We start from the raw sequence: 19,518 nt of genomic DNA on the forward strand, positions 1-19,518 counted from the left end.
ATTTCTCTGTACAAACTGTTATTTTTCTCTTTATTTAGTAAAAATACATCATTTAGATATTCTTTCTCTCTGTTCTTTTATTAGGTACCAGCAGTAAAAGTAATAGTACTTGATGACAATGTAGTAGTAAATATAGACAAAAACATGAGTACTGATATAATAAAACAATTCAACTTCTGGGTGTTTACCCAGAGGACACAAAAACACTAACTCAAAAAGATATCTGCACCCTCATGTTCACTGCAGCATTATTATAATGTTATTATTGTAATAACCAAGACATGGAAAAATCTAAGTGTCCATCTTTGGATGAATCAATAGAGAAAATATGGAATATTATTCCACATTATTCCATGGAATATTATTCGGCTATTAAAATGAAGGAAATCCTGCCATTTGTGACAACATGAATGGACCTTTAGGGCATTATGCTAAGTCAGATGAAGAAAGACAAATAACTTGTGATCTCCCTTGTGTGTGGAATTTTTAAAACATACACACACTTCATAGATACACAACACAGATTGGGGGAGGGGAGGACAAAATTGGGTGAAGGTGGTCAAAAGGTACAAACTTCTAATTACAGAATAAATCTTGGGGATGTAATATAGTGTGGTGTGACTACAATTAATAAGACTGTGCTGGGTATTTGAAAGTTGCTAAGAGAGCAGGGGGCTTCTCGGTGGTAAAAGAATCCGCCTGCCAATGAAGGAGATGCAGGTTCAATCAGTGGGTGGAGAAGATCCCCTAGAGTAGGAAGTGGCAACCCATTCCAGTATTCTTGCCTGAAAAACTCCGTGACAGAGGAGCCTGGCGGGCTACAGTCCATGGGGTTGAAAAGAATCAGACACAACTGAGTACACGCGCTACTGCAAGAGAGTAGCTCTTAAAAGATCTCATCACACACACACTCACAACAACTGTAGTGATAGATGTTAATTAGACTTACTGTGGTGATCATTTTGCAATATATACACGTATCACATCAGAACTTGAATGTCTCCCTGTTCTACCTTCTTTTTCTCTACTCTGTAATCTTATGGCTTTGCTATTCTTTGTTGGTGTCTTTCTTAGGTAGTCTTTCTCCATGTAGTGATCTCCATCACTACCAGGCTTATATCCTATCAGCTTATTATATGCTTAACAGCTTTATTCAGCTATAATTCACATAATGTACAATTCACCCATTTGAAGTGTACAACTCAGTGATTTTAGTACATCCACAGTGCTGTGCAATTATCACCACAATCAATTTTAAAACATTTTCATCACCCTGTGAAGAAACCTCATATCCATTAGGAGTCACTCATTTACCCCCAAATCCTCCAAGCTGTAAGCAACCACTACTCCACTTTCTGTTTTTGTGAATTTGCCATTTCTGGAGATTTCATATAAATGAAATCATACAATATGTAGTCTTTCTCACTAGCTTCTTTCAGTTAGTATAATCTCAAGATCCATCCATCCATTTTGTAGTATGTACCAGTACTTCATTCTTTCTATGACCATATTATTCCCTTGTATAGGTATATCACATTTTGTTTCTCCATCAATCAGCCATTTGTGTCATTCACATTTTTGCTATTATCAATAGTACTGCTATGAATGTTCATCTACAGGTTTTTGTGTGGACAAACGTGTTCAATTCTCTCTTGTTAGGAGTGGAATTGCTGGGTTATGTGTTAACTTTTTGCCTTTTCATAATGTTCAGGGGGAAAAGGGAGAAGAGGGCAACAGAGGATGAGATGGTTAGATAGCATCACTGACTCAGTGGACAAGGATTTGAGCAAACTCCGGGAGATAGTGAAGGACAGGGAAGTCTGGTGTGCTGCAGTCCATGGGATTGCAAAGAGTTGGACACGACTTAGCTAAGGAAACAAGAACAAATGTTAATTTTAAATCTTAAGTTTGTGACTGCCAAAGTGTTTTCCACAGTGTCTGCACCCTTTTATATTCTTACCAGCAGTATATGAAGGTTCCAGTTTCTCCGTATGCTGGCCAACACTTGTTATTAATCTGTTTTTTTAGTTACAACCATCCTAGTGAGTGTGAAATGGCATCTTAATATTTTCAAGTATTTCATCTTGTAAAATGCACATAACATACAATGTACTATTGTAATTCTTTTAATCCACAGATTTTTAAAAAATTTTTTGTAGAATTAACTCTTAAAAGATAGCTGAATTTTAGATGTATAAAAGCTGAAACAAGATATATATATATATATACGTATATATATATATATAGTAGTTATAATTATTTACACATGCAGTCTCCAAAAACTGAATGGATTATGCTCCAAGAGGTCTTTCATTGGTCAGTTACTTGAAATTCATTTTCCCCCGCATAAGATCAGTGTATTAAATTTGGGCATAGTATTCCTACCTGAGTCAGTAGCTGAGGTGGAGAGCTCTCTTCTACTTACTTTGGTGTCAACTCTGAGTTGCAGAACCTGGAGACCCTTTGGAGTTACTATTATAGGAATGCTAAGATACTCCTTACATATTTTGCTAGATATTCCATTTCTTTAACAAATGACTTAATTTCTCATAGAAGTCTTTGCCTTCCCACCAAAGCTCTGAAGTAATGATCTGAGAGTTTTTTGTGGTGATCGTTTTGGGGAGGCTTAACTGCTTTATTGGGTAACGTAGCTTTAGACTAAAGTTATGATTCTAATGGCATCCGAGAGTGTTTATGAATGTACTAATTGAGGCTCCTTGGTGGCTGCCATTGGCCTCAAAAGCTATCTCTGTAGTCATAGGCAGTAGATGTGACTTGTTTATATAGACTACTTGTATATTTAGTACTAATGTAGGCCTTTTGTACCAAACAGTATTGTTTATGATCATTTAATAAAAGGATTCTATATGAATTTCAAAGGCTGTACAGTGGTGACTCTTAAAAAATACTCTCTATTCTTCATAGCAGTAGGTCCTTAATGCCGAGCAAGAATTGTCATGAATCTATCTACTTGACATATGCATTAACCTTAATTCTAGTTCAGGGACAAGCAGTAACTATTCAAATAATTCAGTTCAGAGGTTTCAGTAGCCAAACTTCAGAACTAGGGATATTTAAGTACAGAATTCACTAGAGAATTTTATAATGGTAATTCAGACATTTCTACCAGTAACTTCTTCTGGAGTTAGTTTTTTTTTTCCTTTGATCTAATGATTAAAGGAAATGATTTGGAATTGGAAGAAGCAAGAAAGCTTGCTTTTGCTAGTCTGAGGATAAAGAAATATGTAGAGACTCAGTTAACTGTTTATCTTAATACTTTAGATTATTGATGTTTAAGTTTTAACTTTTTTAAATAGCTGAAAGTTTTTTAAGCATACTTACCTTGCATGTAAAAAAATATGGTATGTGCATGAGAATTCAGAACAGAAGTTATTGTTTTTAAAAAGCAATTTAAATGTTTTTTGAAAATGTTTAAATGTTTTAAAAAGCCCAAAGAAACATAGACATTAGATCATAAACTTGTGAAAGTAAGTACTATGATTTATCTATCAATTTTTTCCCTAGAATTGAGCACATTACATTGAGTGCAGAAGGCAATGAGTAATTATTTTTTAATGAATTAACCTATGATAAAATGTGTCCAACTAATTTTCTGTTCCTTTTAGTTAGCGTTGGTAAGAAACCAAAAAAAAGCCTAAAAATTTCTTTTGAATGCATTTTTAAAATAATATTATTTCTGAAATGTGAAGAATAACAGTTAAAAATTAATGTTACTTAACATTTCAAACTCAAATTTACTAAAACATGTATTATAGGGTGATTACTCATTTTTATAGGATGCCTTTCAAGAATTATTTGTAATTAAATAATTTATCAGATTTCTTCAAGTAATAAATGCTATTTACATTCAGGATTTTATTTAAAAATTTTTCATCATTCAGGAATGAACCAGTTATGTAAAGTGAGTAGTATGTATATATCAAACTCAAAAGGTAAACTTTTTATAGAGAAAAATATTTAATGTGTGAACATTTAACAAATCCACCCTAATAGTAAGTATCTTTACTTTATAGGGCAGAAAACTAAGACCTAACTTGCTACCTTGTCTGGAGTCACATGGTGAGTTTCTGGAAATTGAAATTAGACCCAAAGATTTTTGAAACCCAAATATCATATTTCAATATATTTGGTGTTACTTAAAGTAACTCATAAAATTGATTGATGTCATTTGTTAGTGCTTAGGTGACTCTGCAACTTGATGGACGACGACACGTCTTTTCAACCAAAAAGTAAGTATTGCTGCTGCAAGTGATACTAGCGTACTTGGCTCTTGTATTGATAACCTTGCTTCATGAGAATATGTGAGAGAGACAGAGGTGGGCATATTAAAAAAAAAAACACAAAAAAAACCTTTTAAATTTATTGTAGTAATCTGTGTAGTTTCTAAGTTGTGTCCAACTCTTTGTGACTGCAAGGACTGTAGCCTGCCAGGCTCCCCTGTCCATGGGACTCCGCAGGCAAGAATACTGGAGTGGGTTGCCATTTCCTCCTCCAGGATTGTAGTAATACTATAGTAAAAAAAGAACAACATACAATAAAAATGTCAGTAAAATAGAAATGAGGTGTTTCTTCCTCAACTCCAGAGTTAACTATTATATGTTTGGTATACCTAATCACAAACTTTTTTCTATGTGTAGACAAAAATATAAATTATTTCTAAGTAAGATCATGAGATGGTTGGATGGCATCACCGACTCAATGGACATGAGTTTGGGTAGGCTCCGGGAGTTGGTGTTGGACAGGGAGGCCTGGTGTGCTGCAGCTCATGGAGTCACAAAAGAGTCGGACACGACTGAGTGACTGAACTGAACTGAAGTGATATATACTATTACGTGCCATTAAAACTTTTTACTCAGCAATCTATCTTGAATATAGTGATGGTGTCAATACCCAGTTAAAAAGAATGTGGAAGGCCTATGTATCTACATATTAAGACCATGGTAGTAACACAGATATAATTTTTTATTATCAGTATATATGGGTCTCTCATTTTTTTAATTTGGCATTCCCTGACTTTGCCTAGTTTCTTAGCCCTTATATTACCATATGTTAAGTGCTTACTGCATATCCAGTAGACTGCTGTGTGTAGGAGGAAATGTAAAGGAAGAAGAAATTATGTTCTTTACTCTCAAGGAGCTCACTTTGGAGTTAGACATGTACAGTGATGTATGGCAGAAAAGAAACCAATATTGTAAACCAATTATCCTTCAATTAAAAATAAATAAATTTAAAAAAAGAAACAGCAAGGGACTTCCCTGGTGGTCCAGCAGTTAAGAATCTACTTGCCAATGCAGGGGACACAGGTTCAATCCCTGGTCCAGGCAAATGGGGACAGCTAAGCCGGCTCACCCAAACTGTTGAAGCCTGGGCCCTCTAAAGCCCATGCACTGCCACAAGTGAAGCCACCAAAATGAGAAGCCCGCTCACCACAACTAGAGAAAGCCTGTGTGCAACAATGAAGACCCAGGGCAGCCAAATAAATAAAATCAATTAGATTAAAAAATAAATGAAAGATAAATTTTAAAGAGCATTATCTAATTTAAAAAAAGGATATCATCATCTAAGTCAGAACCCTGGAGTTATTAGTTTTGTTTTTATTTTTTCAAAGTTGTCACCCCATCCACATCTCACTCCATATATCTAGCTAAGAGTGACAGAGCAAGCAATAGAGGAGGTGTGCATACATTTTGGGCCTCTGTACTCCTTGTTGTTTTCATTTTTTCACAACATCCACTTTCAATAGTTTAGTTGTTAAAAATAATTGCTTCCATGTTTCTAAAATTTTAAAATACCACTGTTTCTTGAATCTTCAGTTTTTGCCATTATCTAATGATTTTTCCATCAAGGAAGAGCAGGATTTTAATTTTCTTACACTTAACCACCCCCTAAGCATCTCCCAATGTAGTTATTTCTTAATTTCTAGTTAAATCATATTTGATGTTTTTATTTTGATGACCACATAACAAACATTGTTTGCTGATGTATCCAGCAAATTAAATTTTTTTTGGTTTTTAAAATTCACTAAATTTTACTAGAACCTATAGCCAAGTCCTCTCACACCCTTCTGTCACCTCTTAACTTGATTTTCTACACGGTAAAACTTGTCAGATAATCTAACGAGTGTGTGTGTGTGTGTGTGTGTGTGTGTGTGTGTGTGTGTGTGTGTGTGCGCGCGCGCGCTTGTGTTTGGTCTCCTAGAGACATTCTTCCTGGGAGTAATGTTCAGTTCTACTCTGGCTGGTTGCTCTCTAGACTTTAAAAAGCTATTGCCCTGGGACTTTCTTTTGTCTTTATATTGTGTTGAATGTCATGTTTTCTGCATTCCGTTGTCTTCCTCCTTAAGTCTCATATTTTGATATGGTCTTCCTCGGAGAAGGCAATGGTACCCCACTCCAGTACTCTTGCCTGGAAAATCCCATGGATGGAAGAGCTTGGTAGGCTACGGTCCATGGGATCGATAAGAGTCGGACACGACTGAGTGACTTCACTTTCACTTTTCCCTTTCATGCGTTGGAGAAGGAAATGGCAACCCACTCCAGTATTCTTGCCTGGAGAATCCCAAGGATGGCGGAGCCTGGTGGGCTGCTGTCTATGGGGTCGCACAGAGTTGGACATGACTGAAGTGACTTAGCAGCAGCAGCAAGAAAATAAGGGTGAATGGGAGGTAAATTTTGAGTGATGTTGCTGGCCTTTATTCTTTTTTTTTTTTGCTATCTAATGCATGTCCATTTATTTTACACTTACAAAAGAAATCACCCACCCTCTGCCCCATCCCCCCCCAAACAGTCTCTTTTTACAAACACTTAAAACTAAAACCAAATGAAGATGGACGAGTTAATTTCAGTACAGTTATTTTTCAATGAAGCTGTCATAATTAGAGTTTAAATTTCTTACAAGTGACCAATGTCCAACTGCTGTGCTTAGTTGCTCAGTCTGGTCCAACTCTTGGCGACCCCATAGACTGTAGCTCACCAGGCTCCTCTATCCCTGAGGATTCTCCAGGCAAGAATACTGGAGTGGGTTGCCATGCCCTCCTCCAGGGGATCTTCCCAACCCAGGAATTGAACCCAGGCCTCCCACATTGTAGGCAGATTTTTTAGCATCTGAGCCACCAGGGAAGCCCATTGTCCAAGTGCCTTATAGGGAAATCCTGATTATATGGGGAAATCCTGATTGTTGACCGTATTACAGGCTAGCAGATTCTAGTACAAAAATAGCCTGTGTGCTGGAATAGGCTTTTCTTTCACATAGGTTTCAGGGTAGTCTACATAATCCTCTAATGTCTCGGGTTTGTTTTTTTTTTTCTTCACAAATGGCTCATTCATCATAGCTGAAGCAGCCTGGCACCGCTGATGGTGTCTGCACTGGGTCTGCCTGGGGCTGTGCTGGAGACAGCAGGCCTGGGCTTGCATCACTGGTCTGGGGGCAGCAGGGCAGAGACCCAACTCCACTCCAAGCCCTGGAAGGAGGGAAGAGTTGTGGGCAGAGCTGCCTAGGACAGGAGCTCTGTGCAGGACAGCCCACCTCCTGTGGCATTGGTGGCCAGTGCAGCCTTGCCCTCGGTGTGTGGGGGGGAAGTGGGGAGCAGGCTAGTTGTCCGTAAGGAGGTTGAGCTGCTCCTGGCACTCGGTGAATAGGTGCTGGAAGCAGAAGTTCTGTGTACTCCCACTGACTTCCAGTGGAGGTGTGATCCACCCCTAGTAAGTCCTTGCACTATTTCCGGGAGTCAGTATTCAAACCCTTTGTTCACGAGGTACTGCTGGCGAGAGGGGGTACCACGAGAGAGGAGATACCACGAGAGGACGTACCACGCGAGAGGACGTACCGCACGAGAGGACGTACCGTGCGAGAGCAGGTACCACGTGTACAGGAGGTACTGTATGAGAGGCCATAGTGTGCGTAGCGGAGCCAGTGGCGGTAACACGAAAGAGGAGTGTACCACGAGAGGAGATACCACGAGAGAGGACATACGGCATGAGAGCGGGTACCGCGTGTAGAGGCAGTATCGGTGAGAGGACATCCTGCACATAGTGGAGCCAGTGGTGCTATTGCCAGAGGGGGTACCGCAAGAGGGGGGAGGGGTACTGCGAGAGAGGAGATATGGCGAGAGAATGTAACGCACGAGAGCGGGAACCTCGTGTACAGGCGGTACAACATGAGAAGACATACTGCGCATAGCAGAGCCAGTGGCGGTTGGTACTCGTGAAAAATGGAGAATTAACACCGCTGCGACTGGACTGTCCAGGTAGGCTAGGGTGGTTTCTTGCAGCCCCATGTAAGGCACGGAGAAGAGCTAGGCCGCCTGACTCCCCAGCAGGTGGAGGCGCGGCCCTGGCTTGTGGCTAACGATCGGGAGTACAACATGGCGTCCTGGGCCAGCAGGCAGCTTCTGAAGTCTGCGCACTGGCCCAGTGAGTCCTGTTTGTCCGAGACCAGGTTCCACACGGACAGCAACGGGCTGAAGTAGTAGGCCTTGCTGTCCAACAGGTTCATTACGGGAATCCCGTGCTGCCTCAGCAAGACCTGAGACACCAACATGTCGCTTCCTGCCGGGACGGAGCGGAGTGACTCCTGGTTACTGGTCTTTATTCTTTTATTTTTAATTGTTGATGAAACAATATATAATTTAATGCTTGACAAAAATTGTGTCTAGGTATAGAATGCTAAATTGAAAAATTATTTTCACTAAGATTTTTGAAATTTTTCTAACTTGCTCCTCTCTCAGATTTTAGGATATTCTGTTTAACTCCAGCATTTTGAAATTTCATGACTTGTCCACCTACTGTAGATTTTTTTCTTGATCGTTGTGCTAGGTGCTAGTGGGTCCTTTTATCTGGAGAATTTATGTTCTTTAGAACTGGGAATTTTTTCTTGTATTTTTCCTTTTATTATATTCCCTGTCCTTTTTCTCTGTTTTTTTTTTTTTTTTCTTCTGGGACTTCTATTAGGGGAGTTGTAGTTTTGAAATTGATTTATCACAAACTTTTCTTTTCTATTTAGTATAGGTATATTTTTTTGTGTTTTAGTTCCATTTATGTGATATTTGGGGCTTCCCAGGTGGCTCAGCAGTGAACAATCCGCCTACACTGTGGGAGCTGCTGGAGAGATCTCCTGGAGGAGGGCCAGGCAACCCCCTCCAGTATTCTTGCCAGGAGCATCCCTGGCACAGAGGAACCTGGGAGGCTACTGTCCATAGGGTCACAAAGAGTCAGACATGATTGAAGCAACTTAGCACTGCACCATGTGTGCATGCGCTGACAGCATGGGATATTTACTCAATTTTGGCACTTTATTTTTCTTCCCATGGCATGGTATATTTACTCAATTTTGGCACTTTATTTTTCTTCACTGAATTTTGGCTATTTTGTTTTTAATCTTTTAGCTTTGTGAATATTAATTTTTATAGCATTCCTGTCTTACATCTTTAAAATGCTAATTATAGTCTCTAATATTTTTTCTTGTCATCAGTATTACCTGTGTTTTAATATCTTTTGATCTGTTTTATTGCTTTGGTCTTTCACATTAGAGATTTTAATCATATTTCTGGTGCTTATTGGGTATCTGTCCAATATTTAAAAATGAGACACTAAGGTGCTTCCTGGTAGGTCTTTGTGATTGGTCAGCACTTACAGACTGGTGGTACCCACAGTATGTTCTTTACTTAGTTTCTTCAAGTGAGAAATGCTGCATTGGGATGGAATAAGCCTCACTTAATTATCCTATTTTTGTTCCAGCACTTCATCCCTTTGTTGCCCTGTGCTTAGTATCCCTGAATCTGGTTCAGTTTTCCTAGTATCTCTCTCACCTGTTGCTTCTTACTCTCAGTTTATCTCCCTTTTGTTATTATGATACAGAAGTGTCTGGGGTTTTTTTCAGATAAGAGTTAGGTACAATCTTTTTGTGAATATAATTGTATTCTAGCAATAAAATTAAAACTCACTTTGATTGGATTTGATTGTTCCTAAAATTTATTAGCCACTAAATAACTACTGTCGGAGAAGGCAATGGCACCCCACTCCAGTACTCTTGCCTGGAAAATCCCATGGACGGAGGAGCCTGGTAGGCTACAGTCCATGGGGTCGCTAAGAGTCGGACACGACTGAGCGACTTCACTTTCACTTTTCCCTTTCATGCACTGGAGAAGGAAATGGCAACCCACTCCAGTATTCTTGCCTGGAGAATCCCAGGGACGGCGGAGCCTGGTGGGCTGCCGTCTATGGGGTCGCACAGAGTCGGACACGACTAAAGCGACTTAGCAGCAGCAGCAGCAAATAACTACTGTCATCCACTGTCTTCCTAGCTAGCTTAATTTTACTAGTTTAGATCTTAGAGATTGGGTTCTGAGTTTCATACTTTTGTTACCATTTCTGACTTAAAAATGTCAGTTCAGTAATTACTATTAGACTTAGTAAAGTTCATATTAAATATCATACTATGGATTACAAGAAAATATTTAGAAAAATAAAATTTGATTCTCTCTTTTTGAAAATTAGATAGTTCCAAAATGGCAGAGCTGTTTATGGAATGTGAAGAAGAAGAGTTGGAACCGTGGCAGAAGAAAACAGAAACGCAGGAGGAAGACGATGATGAGCTGATCTTTATTGGAGCGATACCAGGTTCAAAATCATCCATTTCAAGTACGCATTTACTTTCAGTGAAGCAAAGTTTTAAGAGATGTTGTTTCTAGTGGAGAATGTGGGACTGTCTTATATGTCCTTGTTATACTATAAGATGCTGGACATGAGAGGAGAGTATAGCGGTCAGTAAGAATTTGTGAGAATCAGAAGGAGAATGTGGTTAGGAACTTGAATAAGGTGGTGTGAGAGGAAAAAAATATCATATGAGAGAAAAGGAAAATGTTAACTGAGTTGCCTAAAACGTTAAGATTGCCTAACAGCATTGTAGACCTGTTGAGATTAGAAATCATAATTTTATAGGAGCCAAGTCATCTATTTACCTGTTTATTTGTTAATTTTTCTTTTTCTTCCTTAAGCCCAAATGTACCTAGAAAAGGAAGTGTTGGAATGCTTTGTTTAAAACATCAGACTAGTAAATAAGTTTGTGTTAGTCTCTGATGGAGTTTATGACACTCAGTCAACTGCCTCATCAGTGTCTTCTTGATTCATGTCTACAAAATAAAAAGGCTCTGGTTTGTATATCAACATGAACAGTAGCTTCTGGCCACACCCATCTTTTAGCAAGTCCTGATTATATTCATGAAGAATATACAGTGGCTTGATTTTCAGCCAGTATACTAGGATGATGCAGGCAGTCAGCACACGTAATCCTCATGGCTTTCTGGGAGAATGTCAGATACCTTTGTGGATTTCTATTAATTAGATTTAACGTTGTTATAATGTAAAAGTGAAGATATTAATGATACTTGTTAAATGTCCAATCATTTCCATGATGGCTCAGAAAGTAAAGAATCTGCCTGCAATGCAATAAACCTGGATTTGATCCTTGGGTCAGGAAGATTCCCTGGAGAAGGGAATGGCAATCCACTACTCCAGTATTCCTGCCCAGAGAATTCCATGGAAAGAGGAGCCTGGTGGGATACAGTCCATGAGTGAGTGAGTGAAGTCGCTCAGTCGTGTCTGACTCTTGTGACCCCCATGGACTGTAGCCTACCACGTTCCTTCGTCCATGGAATTTTCCAGGCAAGAATACTGGAGTGGGTTGCCATTTCCTTCTGCAGATTTTCCTGACCCAGGGATTGAAACCGGGTCTCCCACATTGTAGGCAGATGCTTTACCATCTGAGCCACCAGGGAAGTCCAAACAGAGTCCATGGGGTCACCACAAAGAGTCGGACACAACTGAGTGGCTAATGCTAAAACTAACAACAACAACAAAAAGTCCAATTAGAATTGTGTAAAATTCAGAGGAACAACATATTTAGTTTCAGTGGCAAATGAAGAAACAGATTCTTTCTCATTATATTTACTTCTGTTAAGCCAGGAGGATTTACCGAAGAATGTAGCCAGCATACCAATATTTTCTTACTATGGCTGTGCAGATTAGTGTGGTTTAGAGAAAGATTTTTAATTTTCTGAAAGCCTAGTTCTTGCTTCTCTGTCTCTAAACTTGGAATAGCACTTCAATTCAGTTATCAAAGGTAGAATAATTTAGTTTAATTCTCAGTATCACTTCCTGTGGCAAACTGAGAGATGCTAAGTGGAGTGCCACTTCAATGAAGTAGGCATGTTGGTATATTTGCTGCTGATAGAGGAGCAGAATATTAAGTTATCTTAATGTTTCCTAGTCACTGTCATGATTTTTATACTGAAGTATTAACCATATTTAAAAGTTATTCAAATCATCTTATTGACATTGGATATATATCAATTAGAGATAACTGTTACTCAACTAAAATAATGTGTATTAGTAGTGATTCTGTCAAAAAATTTGATCCCAGTGAAATTTCTTTCCTAAATAACCCAGAATTTAAATGATTCTATTCATGTCTTACGTGTGAGTCATAAAATATTTTAGCATATGGAACATGAGCTAAATATTTTAAAAGAAACTACTATAAGAGGGGGAATAAAAACTTGTGTTTGATGGACTACAGTCACCAAAAAGTACTATAGAAATTCTTTAATGGCTTGGATAAATACGTATCTTGAATTTCTAAATGAAAGCAATACCAGCTTATTTGAATGAACAGATTTTTCTTCTAAAAGACTTTTGTAGTGCTTAGTCATAGAGCACTTCATATGATAAAACAGCCCTACTTTTGTGTGACTCTTTATGCAATTATTTTATGAGATCTAGTTATTTTCTACTAGGAGTGGAAAAGGGAAATTTTTTGATGTCTTACGGGATTTTTTTTTCTGCTTTGTACCTTCTCTTGACTAGCAATTTTAGGTAAATCTCTATTCTTCCAAATTTTCATTTGATTCGTCAATAACCTAGAAGTTACGGGTTCACATGCATACAACAGTGAGCAATCTTAGACTGATCCAGAAGATCATGTCAGGCTCAAATTGACTTTTGGTGTAGTGAGTAGATATGAGACACTTTTATAAACTAGATTCAATTTAGTCTCTGATGGTATCCCTGTCAGTAGTCAAGAGCAGTGGTACAGATAATCCGTCAGCTTGCCCATGATGAAACTTCCAGGCTTTTAGGGGTGTGAATGTGACATGGAGATTGGGAAAGGGCTTGATTTCAAGTCACAGTAACCCAAGTCTGTATACAACCCTGTCACCATTAAAAGAAAGCAATATGCTTCAAGTATTGCTTATATATGGACTTTTTTGGGAAAATTCTTCTATTATCATAATATATACTTTCACTGAAATAAAAAAATTTTAAATAAATATAATTTTCATAGATATTTTGAACAGGGATAATCCTAGCTTATTTTCAAAGGAAATAAAGAATGAGACAGTCAGTCAAGGTATAGTATTACTGTATTACTTTAAAGTAAAATATCGTGGTAGAATTGGTTGTGTAAAAAAATAGTCAGTATTTGTGTATATATGGTATTTAGTTAATTGGTAAAGATAACCCTGTATGCGAAACATCAAAAGAGACACAGATAAATAGAACAGTATTATGGACTCTATGGGAGAGGGCGAGGGCGGGATGATATGGGAGAATGGCATTGAAGCATGTAAATTATCATATGTGAAATGAATCGCCAGTCCAGGTTCGATGCATGATACAGGGTGCTTGGGGCTGGTGCATCGGGATGACCCGGAGGGATGGGATGGGGAGGGAAGTGTGAGGGGGTTTCTGGAAGGGGAACACATGTACACCCATGGTGGATTCATGTCAATGTATGGCAAAACAAATATAATATTGTAAAGTTAAAAAATAGATAAATAAACTAATTTTTTAAAAAAAAGAAAAAAAATACAAGTGTTGCTGATGCTTTCATGCCTTTAGGTGAAGACGACGAAGACCCGACATCAAGTCCAGAGGCTGCCTTTCCTGGATTTCATCCTGAGTCTAGATCTTCATGTAGCTCTGATACGGTTCAGAACGTGTCTAAACCTGTAAGTGTCTTTTAAACTACACAAGTAGCATAGGGACACACTAGATATTATAATACCGAGTTAGAATTGTGGACTATCATAGCTAGTTGTCATCCCAGTAGAAACATAATCACTATCAGAAAATGTCACCATTTTTATGATAGTGCAACCAATACCCAAAATAATAGCAGCAGGAACTATTTAGCCTGTCAGTAAATCACATAGTATGCTTAATTGGTATGATATTGAAAACTATGCTATTCAAAAGTGATTTAAAAGTATAATCAGTAATGAATACTGCATAATGGCAAAATTCTTAAGATAGTAAGCTGAACTGGGTATTCTTAATTGGGAAGATTTTTCCAAGGTCATTATTGCTGTTTATTTTGAAAACATACTTTCATAGTTTCGTTTTTAAAACTTTTAATTGAAATAATCGATAATGGTAATATTTAACATTTGTTAGTCTGTTAGTATGGTTAAGTCTTAGTTCTAAATGCTGTATATAAATTAATCTGTTTTAATTCTTATGACTTCTCTATGAGGTAAGCACAGTTATTTCCCCCATTTTATAGTTGAAACTGAGGCTCAGAGAGTCTAAATGATTCACTCTAGGCCACATGGCCAGTAATGATGGATCTGGGATTTCAATCCAGGTTAACCCAAAGTTTTTAAAATATGCACATCCATACGTACATTTAAGTATATACTGGTGGCCCAGACAGTAAAAAATTTGCCTGCAATGCAGGAGACCCGAGTTCCATCCCTTGGTTAGAAAGATCCCCTGGAGAAGGGAATGGCAACCAACTCCACTATTCTTGCCTAGAGAATTCTGTGGACAGAGGAGCCTGGTGGGATACAGTTCATGGGGTTGCAAAGGGTCAGACCCAACTGAGCAACTAACACTTTTACTTTCATATGTACTTTTAAGTATATGCTTTTAAAAACAGAAGCATTATCTTAGAGCAGTGGTGTATTTCACAGACCACTGGGGTTCCCTGAGACTCTTTCAGGGGGCCTGTGAGGTCAAAACCGTTGTCTTAGTAACACTAAGACCTTTGCCCTTTTTACTCTGTCAACATTTGCACTAGTGGTGCAAAGGCAATGGACCTGAAACTGCTGGTGGCTTAATATGAATCAAGGCAGTGGTACCCAGCTGTACTAGTAGTTTTTGGATTGGTGATCACCAAGTACTCACGATAGAAAAATTTCACTTTCACTTAAGAATATCTGTGAATATGCAATAAATTGTTTCTAATTTTATTAACTTTCGACCTTTGAATACACTTCTTTTTTTAAATATTCTGTGTGATGAAATGGGTAGTATGCATAAAGCATTTCTATATCTGCAGTATGAAGTTTCCCATGAGGAAAAGCATTTGTGAGAATGAATCACAAACTGAACTGGCTGGGTTTTTTTTAAATAGAATGCCATTTTTACTTGAAAGGATGACTGACAAAGCACCATAGAGTTATTTATTGCTTCATGACAATAGTACCACAAACTTAGCAGCTTAAAGCAATATATACTTATTATTTCATGGTTTCTGTGAGTCAGGAGTTAGGGTATGGCCTAACTTGGTCCTCTGGTGGGCCAGGCTGCAATCAGTGTATCAGGTAGAGAGAGCTGGAGTATCATTTAATACTGCTTCCAGGCTTACATGGTTGTTGGCAGTATCCAGTTCTTTGTGGGTTGTCATACTGAAGGCATCAGTTTTTGCTGCTGTCAACTGGAGACTGTCCTCAGTTTCTTGCTATGTAGGCCTTCCCAGCAGGACTTGGTTGCTTCCTCAAAGCCAGCAAGGGAAAGATGGGCTTTATAACATAATCATGTACATCCTGTTGCATTTTCCAAATTCTCTTGGTTAGAAGCAACCACAGGTCCCACCCACACTCAAGGGGAAATTAGACAAGTGTAAATATCAGGAGGAAATCATGGAGGCCACCTTTAGGATCTGTTTGGCACACACAGTGTTCCAGTTCTCAGAAATACACAAAGCCTGCCTCTCATGGAAGAAAACTGATAGTATTCTTGCCAATGATTAAATTTGGCCTTTCAAGCAAAAAAATTCATTTTTTGAAAACTAATATCTTCATTCTGAAATTATATCAGTAATAATATGAGCCCTGGGCTAATATTCCTCAAGGAACCTAGATTGAGAATGAAACTCTAATGCTGATTCTGTCTTTGTTCCTATTGTTATAACCTCTGTGAGCCTCACTTTCTTCATTTCTAAAATGAGAACCTTTACCCAGACCACTGGATCTCAAACTTGGATCCTCTAAGTATGCACAAGCTGTTCTTTTTTTTTTTTAAATGTGGACCATTTGAATTTGTTACAGAATTGTTTCTGTTTTATTTTGGGCCAAAGCCTCGGTTTTGGCAGAGAGGCTTGTGGGATCTTAGCTCCCGGACCAGGAATCAAACCCGTACCCTCTTCATTGGAAGGACAAATTTAATCACTGAACCACCAGGGAAGTCCCTCCACAGACTGTTCTTAAAAATAGGTGTACCTAAAGATTGCAGGCTACAAGAAATGAAAAAAATTATTTGATTTTAGCTAGAATCAGATGAACTCAGTAATTTTCTCATGCTATAAAAAGCAGTTTGGCATTTAGGGAAAACAAACCAAGTAATTCCCTGGCAGTCCAGTGGTTAGGACTTGGCGCTTTCACTGCCATGAGCTCGGGTTCAATCCCTGGTCAGGGAACTAAGATCCCATAAGCTGCACAACAAGGCCAGAAAAAGAGGAAAAAACAAGGAAAAACAAACCACACACACACAAAAAATAAGGAAACATTGTTATTTAAATGCAGATGGGGACTTCCCTGGCAGCCCAGTGGTTGAGACTTTGCCTTCCAATTTGGAAGGTGCTGGTTTGATCCCTGCTCGGGAAGCCAAGATCCCCATATGACTCCAGGCCAGAAAACCAAAACATAAAACAGAAACAATATTGTAACAAATTCAATAAAGACTTTAAAAATAGTCCATGTCAAAAAAATCTGTAAAAAAGCACAAATGCAGGTATATGAAAATCATTCTTTTGTTGGACCCAGGGAGGAAGAATAATAAGACATGGGTATCTTTTGTGTTACAAAAGTTAGAAACTAGAGCTCATCCAAACTCAGCATTTTTTGTTTCTGTGGACACAGGTGTTTAATCAGAGTGCCTTAATCAGGTTCCCAATTCTAGTGAGCTTTTTAAAAATAGGGATTTTTGTCAGCTGGAGTGAGACCTGGGCATAATAGATTAAAAAAAAAATTGCCCCTCCAGGTGATTATGTAGCTACAGTTGAGGATGACATATATTCTCAAATGAATTGAGAATCCTGTGTAAGGGAATTTTCTCTGAAATTTTTAAACCTGTCTTTAACCTCAGTAACTCTTTGGGGCAGGCAGGGAGATTATTATTCTTTTTAAAGTAAATGTGAAAAAAAGTAAGTGTGATATATTATAAACCGTTCAATATGTTGTTGTTATTTTTGCTTTCAGGAGCCAATTATTTTAAAGAATGTTTAAATAATAAAAAGTATTTTATATTTACCTACATTAAAAAATAAGAAAGAAAGTAAGTGTGATACGGTTTAAGGCACAGACTTTGTAGTAAGGATAACCTGAGTTCTAAATCCAGCTTCATCAATAACAAGCTGGGTTGTATTGGGAACCTTACTTAACCATACTTAACTTTAATTTGCCTATTTATTTGTATAAATAAAAGTAAATATTTATATAAATATGAGAGATCATTTTAGGTCTTCATTAGTACTGCTATGACAACTGCTTAATAGAATACTTGTAGTACAGATCTTCCTTGACTTATGATGGGGATACATCCTAATAAACCCATCACAAGTTGAAAATGCATTTAATACACTTAACCTACCAAGCCTAGCCTATGTTAAATCTGCTCAGAACACTTACATTTGTCTACAGTTGGGCAAAATCATCTGACACAAAGCCTGTTATAATAATGTATTAAATATCTCATGTAATTTTTTGAGTACTGTACTGAAAGTGAAAAACAAAATGGTTTTAAGTATATTGATTGTTTGCCCTCATGATCACGTGGCTGACTGGGAGCTGTGGCTTGCTGCCACTGCCCAGTATTGAACCACATCTCACTAGCCTGAGAAAAGATCAAAATTCGAAGTACGATTTCTGCTGAATGCTTATCACTTTCACAGCATCATAATGTGAAAAATCGTAGGTTGAACCATTGTAAGTCTGGGACCATCTGTACTGTGAAAGAGGCAAGTATATTTTAAATAGACAACAATTGGTGACTTTATTTCAGTTGTAGAAGAGTAACTTGAATCTCAGAAGTGACTTGCCAAAGGTTCTACAGTTAAATAAGTGGACAGGTCTTCTGAATCCAAGTCCATCACCTTTTGTACTCACTGATGTATTTGGTATCTTTCTGAACTACTTTATGAGATGTTAAAAAATCCCAATTGGAGAATTATTTTAACAAGTTATTTGTTTGTTTTAAGAATGTATATGCTCTCTGAAATGGTGATACTTAATTGACCAGAATTATCACCTAAGAAAGGACTTAAAGTATGAACTTTGGAAGAACTTCTGTTAAAAAGAACTAGTTGTGGAGTTGCTAGTGAACATTTTCCATTTTTAAGTCTAAATATTTGGAGAAAATACCTTGTAGTAAGATTGTGCTTGGTTACAATTAAGTAATATAGCTATTATTGATTTTATATAATAGGTTTTAAGGCTGAAATGCAAAAATCTGCATGTTATGCCTCAAATTCTAGGAATGGAATGGTTTGTGTAGCTTCGATATGTCTCCATAACTTCTTAACAGTTAGTCTTTGTCAACAGAAAATTTAGTAGCAAAGTAAAATTCCTAATACCTGATTTTCGCTCAACTTGTAAGCACAAAACACGCAAGCAAGATCCTTATATTCCCATGATAAAGGTAATATGTATGGGGTTTGGTGTTCGGTGGGGAGAAGTTTAGAAGAAACAAGAGAATTTTGTTTTTTGTGGACGGTTAATATGATATATAGAGTCTGTTAATCAGGACTATATTTTAAATACAGGTATCTGTACTTTTTTTTTTTTGACCAAACTTTATATTGGAAACACTTCTCTTTGTCATTGGCTATTTCTGAAAATCATAATATTGCATGATAGTTTATTTAATTTATGTAACCATTCCACCATTGTTAGACATACAGGTGTTCAATTTTTGCAATTATAAATAATTATCCACTAAAATTTTCATTTTCTTAGCATACATAAATGCTTGGAAATGAAATATTTAGAATGATTGGCTCAAAGGATATAAACTCTTATAAAGCCCTCACTGCCAAAATTTTCTTGCAGAAAAGTTGTACCAATATATAACCTTTACTTTGCTAGTAATGCTATTATTTTTTCATTTTAACTGTTTATCTAAAACTAACTTAACTTCCAGAAAAATTACAAATATAATCCAGAGAGTTCTCTTGTACTCTTTACTCAGTAGATGCTAATTTTGTCAGCAAGTAATAATTATC

At 37.6% G+C, this 19,518-nt stretch overlaps 1 protein-coding gene across 11 annotated transcripts in view; it reads left to right on the plus strand.

Annotated features, from left to right (window-relative positions):
- The window catches only part of ZNF280C (zinc finger protein 280C), a 58,151-nt gene that overhangs the window by 4,470 nt on the left and 34,163 nt on the right, over positions 1 to 19,518 (plus strand). For 2 of the 11 annotated variants that reach the window (XM_081566602.1, XM_081566610.1), the window contains exons 2-6: positions 4,035 to 4,080; positions 4,197 to 4,250; positions 7,775 to 7,876; positions 10,515 to 10,658; positions 13,917 to 14,026. In XM_081566602.1, coding sequence (XP_081422728.1) covers positions 4,220 to 4,250; positions 7,775 to 7,876; positions 10,515 to 10,658; positions 13,917 to 14,026 — 387 coding nt within the window. In that variant the 5' untranslated portion in view covers positions 4,035 to 4,080; positions 4,197 to 4,219. Of the gene's footprint in view, positions 1 to 4,034; positions 4,081 to 4,196; positions 4,251 to 7,774; positions 8,267 to 10,514; positions 10,659 to 13,916; positions 14,027 to 19,518 lie in introns of those variants that run through there. The other 9 variants (XM_081566603.1, XM_081566611.1, XM_081566607.1 and 6 more) reach the window with 7 other exon arrangements.

Source organism: Giraffa tippelskirchi, chromosome X (assembly GCF_054371585.1).
Source record: "Giraffa tippelskirchi isolate mGirTip1 chromosome X, T2T-mGirTip1v1.2.pri, whole genome shotgun sequence".
Lineage (NCBI taxonomy): Eukaryota > Metazoa > Chordata > Mammalia > Artiodactyla > Giraffidae > Giraffa > Giraffa tippelskirchi.